Source organism: Gracilinanus agilis, chromosome 2 (assembly GCF_016433145.1).
Source record: "Gracilinanus agilis isolate LMUSP501 chromosome 2, AgileGrace, whole genome shotgun sequence".
Taxonomy (NCBI): domain Eukaryota; kingdom Metazoa; phylum Chordata; class Mammalia; order Didelphimorphia; family Didelphidae; genus Gracilinanus; species Gracilinanus agilis.
In genome coordinates, this window is record NC_058131.1 from 149802511 (window position 1) to 149808716 (window position 6206).

A 6206-nucleotide genomic window follows, 5' to 3' on the forward strand; every position below is an offset into this window, starting at 1 on the left:
TTTCTTTCTTTCTTTCTTTCTTTCTTTCTTTCTTTCTTTCTTTCTTTCTTTCTTTCTTTCTTTCTTTCTTTCTTTCTTTCTTCCTTCCTTCCTTTCTTTTTTTCTGTTTTCTTACCTCCTTCCTTAACTCCTTTGCTTCCCCTTCTTTTCTTCCTTCCACCCTTTCTCTCCCTTCCCCCGCAAGAATTTATTAAGCATCTCCTATGAACAATTTACCATGCTAGGCATTTGGAATGCAAAGACAAAATAAACAGTTTCCGTCCTCAAAGAGCTTATAGTTTCCATTGAAGGTGTGAGATAGAATGTATACAAAGAACAGCAAGAGGCCTAGTTCAGCTGTAATTGGGAATGCATTAAGTGCCTAATGTACACTGTTGTGAGGTCTCATACTTTTTTTCCTTCCCTTTCTTTTCTACTCTTTTGAAATGTGCTGATAGATATATAGTGTATTCCAATAATCTGTCTTGGCCCTGTCTTTACATTATCACCATTTTCTCCCCATCCCATCCCCTGCCCCCAATACCAACTTTACCTCTTCACATATCTCTGGGGTGACCCAAGCTCTGCCACCCATTGCATGGAAGAATTCTGCTTGTAGCCGCAGGAATTCCTTATAGAGGATGGGCCAATCTTCCTTTCCAAGCACAAAAGGAAAGATGCTCCACTTAGAGACAGGGTTGTCTTCCTCCATGTCACAGGCAATATAGCTGCCATAGAGAAATGGAAATATTCATCTAGTTTCCTTCCCAATGGCATCTCTAGTCCTCAGAGTAAGTGGAAGAAATAGCTCTTGAAAAGGAAATGGAGGGGAACCTTTGGCCCTTGGGCACTAATTTGGTTCCAACTCAGGGTAATGATAATGATAATTACAGGAAAGACCCAATTTCTAAGAGCTAGCCTAGGGTCCAGAGAGACAGTAGGAAAGAATCTGAGATACTGAAGATGTGGAGTGTGGTGACCTCTACTTATGAGTGAGAAAACTACTTCATTTCAGAACCTAATTTCTGTATGCTCTCCAGAGAATCCCTCTTTTTATTTGAACATCTAAGAATCAGCTGGTGAGTATTTGGAGGGTGGGGAGGAGTAGGAAGGAGAATGTGTCACTTTTTAAATCATATTCCTAAAGTTATCTTTCTTTCACTGGGGCAGCTCTGGTTGACTCTGTTAACTTAAGTCTCCTGTGATACAGGAATAGGGGCACAATGTGGACCCACCAAGGAGAAACTCTGTGTTGGGAGTCTATCAGAGTACCTGCTCTGGAAAACATGGGCAGACCACACAATTTAGGGAGGACTTTCTGGAATTTAGGTCTTCTCAGTGGTCTCTTGGACCAGAAAAGGAAGAGTAACAAAGTCTTATCTTTAGGATTTAGGGGCAGGAGTGGTACTCACAGGGCCAGGAAGAAGTGGATCCTATTATAGCAGTCTCCTGGGAGTCCCACTCGACCAAAATATTCAACCACCATGGAGAGCAGATACTATCCAGAACAGAGAGAGTCATGTTAAAAACCAAGAGAAGAAGGAGCAAGAAGATGATGGGGAAACTGAGTTACAGAGCTCAGTTGTCAGGATAAGAATGAAGAATCCTGTGTTTCCCACACCATGTCCCTTGCCATTATCCCCTTGGAGTCTTCCTGCCTGAGTTTCTCTTTTTTCCTGTCTTCATATATGCAATTCTTTCATTGGTTTTGCTCTGATCAGGGAGAAGATCTAAGTTGTCATACCCACTCCCCCAAGGTTTTCTGTACATCCCACCCTTTGGGGCTGTCCATACCTTATCAGACACTCTTAGGAAAACATCAGCCTCCAAGAAACTCTGGATGACAGGATCCTCTGCAGAGGGAGTGAATGGGTCAGAGGAATGGGATGGCAGAATTGGGAAGACCAAGCCCAGTGTTGTGGAAGGAGAAATTTCCTCCCAAAGAAGTCTCAAGAAGGAAGAGAAGCTGAATGTCCTGCTATATTTCCTTCTCTGGTCAGGAATAGGGTCTAGAAAAGGAAGCTATTTCTATTACAATGAGATGTAGTGTGTAAGGGGGAAACCCAGAACCTAATAGTCCAAAGATTGGGATTCTGTTACCTCCTAGCTCCATGACCTTTGGCAAGGCACAAACACCTTGCAAGGCTTCCTCTCTCAATATATTTATTTCCTCTCTGTAGTTACTATTAATAATAGACATCTCTAAACATGTATCTACAAATGACAGCTCTGCTACCTCAAGACCCAAAGGATAAGACCTTAATGATGAGAAGACTTTATCCTTTTGTAGGACTGTCTGAAGTAGAATAAATTTTTTTTTGTTCTTGTCCACACCTTGATGCTTTCAGGTGGCATCTGAATAGGAATGTGGGACCAGTGGATTTGGATGGCATGAGAGTTGGTAAAGCGCTTGTTTTACCTTGAAAGAACTCAATAGAATGATGGGCAGGGGCCCATTTCACTTGGAATCACTACAATGGGGAGGAAAAAAGATTCCTCAGCCTCATAGAGGGGAGGTCAAGTGATCTGCTCCCTACCTCAATAGAGTTTTGAAAGTCACTAGGATTTAATTCCCAGGAGCTATATTGGAGCAACTGATCATTCTTCTATGGAACCTCCCTGTGGAAAATCCCAAGAGTCTGCTCAGGTCACACACCAAGAAGTCTGTAGAAGGCTTCCTGATCCTCAGGGCGGAAATTGGCTCTCCTTCTCTTCTTCATGCAGAGTTTGGTTCCTTCCATACTAGTGACAGCCCACATGCCCCTCTTCAGATCTCTTTTCCTCAAGGTCTTCAGCTTACGGTTATGCCTTGAGGAGGTAGATGTGGAAGCCAGAGGGCTGCTGTCCTGTGGGGCTGTAGGAATAGAGATACCGTATCAACAGGGAAGAATTTAAGCTGACTTATTTTCTTTCCCCCCTTTTCCCCAACCTCTCCAGCTCACCCTTCTGACCCTGAGCCTACCAGGATACTGGGCAACTGTCGGAAGAGATGGTGGCCAAGCCTGGGCCCTCATTGACAGCTAATGTAAGGAGGTGGAGGGAATGAGTGACTCCATTAACCTGCTGCCTTGGTATGAATATTTCAGTAGGTTTGTGATCTCATTGGTGTAGGTACTCCAACAGTACAGATCATAATCTATCCATGTGTAATTCTTGACCACACCCTCCCACAAATCTTTCATAGAAGATCTGCCTAATATGGAGGCCTTGCTCTGGATATTTTACTATTTTGTGGATATCAGTGCATCAACATTTTGGCTGTCCATCTTTTATTTATCACTTTTACTACATGGTCAGCTTTTGCTTTTCTGGCCATTTATGTCCTGGATGACATAATTTGTGTATCTTTTTGTGTGCAAGTCATTATTAGTAGATTGTAGGTGCCATCAACTAATTACATCCACCATGAGTCTATAGTCTTTCAAGCTTTATCTAAATGTTGCACTGAGCTGGGGCTAGATTAGGGATAAAAACCTACTTAGTACCATATATTAATAGTGTCTTTTATCCCCTACAGATGTTGTTCCCTACTCTTTTCTCCTTTTTGCAGGACAAAGTATATTTATTTTGAGCTTATCCTACATAATGAGCATAGTGATTTGGATAGCATGGGAGCGGGTAAAGCACAACTTATTTCTCCTCCCCACTATTCTGCCCCAAACTCATCCTTTCCCAGGATCCCATAGCAGAATTCTGTACTATGGGACTGGAGGGAGTGGCTTTCAGGTCTCTCTGTGAATTTGTTTTCTCTCCTTCCTGGTCTCATTTATGCCTTCTCCTTTTTAACCCTCCCTTTCCTGCTCAACTTGCCTTTAAATTGAAACATTTCTCCTCACAATTTTCCCTGACCCAGTTTACTTACCTGAAGTCTCCAGAGAAGGTCCTGTACTGATCCCCACCCTGGGGATCCTTACTGAGAACATGGTTTGGGGATGGATGGCTAAAGGTGCCACAGGGATGACCCAGTTTTTAACCTGGATGGATGTCCCCAGGTCTCTGAGGCAATTCAGACCCTTTGAATAGAAGTTTCTCTCACTAAACAACTAGCATCACCACGGAGCACTGACTTCAGTCGAGTGTTTAGGTCCAAACAGCTCTGAAAGTTCCGTGGCAGGAGGCCCCTGGTGACATCAGACCATTCCACCTAGAGAACTGCCCCTTGGTTGGAAAGGACAGTCAAGAAGACATTAGGGGGCATAAAGGACATGCTGACTGGTGGTATGGTCTGTGCATTTGCAAGTACTACCTCTTATTCTAAGACTGCTATTAGTAGTATACCTTTATTCCAAGTACTTTCACACCAATCATCTCATTTTCTCATCATGACGCTCCTGAGAGATGAAGAAGGCACCTGTAACTTTCTTTTTTTTTTTTTAGAGAAGAAAGGCAACATGGGTTCAATGGTTTACTTAAAGCTACCTAGTAGGGAAGCTCAGATTGCCTTATTCCAAGTGCAGGGCTTTGACTATCAGGCCCCTCTTTCTCTCCCACACCATGACAATGCACTGTTTTTCACTCCTGCTTGATGTATAGAACCTTTCACAGACTGGCTCCAACAGATTTTTCCAGAATAATTTCTCATTATTCCTCTAATGCACTTTATTATATTTTCCAGCATTAACTCATTACTTGTTTGCTGCGCTAACATGGTAGGCAAACTCTGATTTTCCCTCAGTAATATGATTTATTTGAAAGCCTTCTTGCTTTCTCTCAGAGGGGACATTCCGTTTCCTCGCTCTGCCTTTGCATAGGCTACCTCTTATGCCTAGACTGCTCATATTCTTCCTCCTCATCTTTTGGAATCATTTATATTCAAAGATCAATTTTAAGGCTACTTCCTACTCAAGACCTTTCCTAAATTCCCCCATTTTTAGCAGTCCCCATTACTTTGTATTTACTTTTTTATATTTTAGATTATATTTATCTGCATGTATTTTGTTTTCCTTCAGTAGAATGTAAACTCTTTAAGGAAAGACACTCATGCTTAACATAATACCCGGCATGTAGAAGTTATTTAATAAATGCTTGTTGAATTGAATTCTGATGCTTTGAAGTGTGAGGCAAAAGCTGACATGGGATGGAGGAGACAACCTGTCTCACATGGTCAGAGAGAAAGAAAAAAAGAGATGAAGGAAGAGTCAGAGACTAAGCTTCATAGAAAACTCTTCCAATAAAATGAAACAGCTGAATTTCTTCCCCTATTCACCAACTAGATATATAGCAGTACAAGAACTATTAGAAAACTTGAATTGAGCAGCTGTGGGGTAATAGCAATAGAAAGTGGGAAGTATTAATGAGCCAGGAATGTGTACCAAACCCCATCGATACCCCATCTTGACCCACTCTGAACTTCTTAAGGTTAATATAGTTTAAAAGGAGATAGGGAATTTTAATTTTTTTTCTCTTACTCTAATCAATTCTTCCTGCCCCATTGATGGCTTGTGAACTACTCCCCTCTCCCCACCACTCCAGGAACTGGATGATTAAATGTAGGATATCATGGTGCCTAGAATGACCCTCTTATCACTTCATCCTCTTAAAATTTTTAATTTCCTTCATGTCTCAGGTGATGAGATGATGAGTTCTGTCTGGAACATTTTCTGATCCATACATCTGTTAGTGCCTTCTCTTTTAATTATTTGTATCTATTCTGTTTATACTTCCATATGCCTACCATCTTTCCCTGATAGAATGGATAGTCCTTGAGGGCAGGAATTGTTTTGATCTTGTCATTGTATCCCCAGTACTTACTACAGAGCTTGACTCTTAGAAGGAGCTTAATAAATGCTAATTGCTTGATTGGTTGATCTCACCAATTGTAATCATTTCTGAAGTTTTGTCAGTTATTGGAGATAGGCCATGAAGTATAATAATAAAGATGGGGTACTTTGCTTCTGCAAGTTTTCTGTTGTTTATGTACTGCTTGGGGAGCACATCAAAACAATTTGTCTCTCAATGTCCTTGTTCTTCACCCTTGTCTAAATATCTTAGCTGTTTAGTTTGCCAGTCAATGCTAACTGCTTACCCCTATTATAGTGAGTCCTACTCTCTAAACAGTCTGTTCTAAACCAGCTCACCCACCCATTAGCCCATTCTACTGTGCCCTTCAGAATTCCTATTCTAAATCCAAATAAACTCATCTATAGCCTCGAATTGTTCAGAATTGAGAATTCTCTCAATTCCTCACTTTAATTGAAACTTGATTACCATATCCCTTGACCATGTTT

At 41.4% G+C, this 6206-nt stretch overlaps 1 protein-coding gene across 1 annotated transcript in view; it reads right to left on the bottom strand.

Moving 5' to 3' along the window:
• The window catches only part of LOC123233391 (putative speedy protein-like protein 3), a 96117-nt gene extending 92215 nt beyond the window's left edge, over nt 1-3902 (bottom strand). Inside the window, exons 1-5 of the mRNA XM_044659505.1 lie at nt 3842-3902; nt 2636-2833; nt 1774-1832; nt 1392-1477; nt 533-707 (exon numbers count right to left, since the gene is read on the bottom strand). Of these exons, the coding sequence (XP_044515440.1) occupies nt 533-707; nt 1392-1477; nt 1774-1832; nt 2636-2833; nt 3842-3902 (579 nt within the window). The remainder of the gene's footprint in view (nt 1-532; nt 708-1391; nt 1478-1773; nt 1833-2635; nt 2834-3841) is intronic.
• Between the last annotated feature and the right edge of the window lie 2304 nt (nt 3903-6206).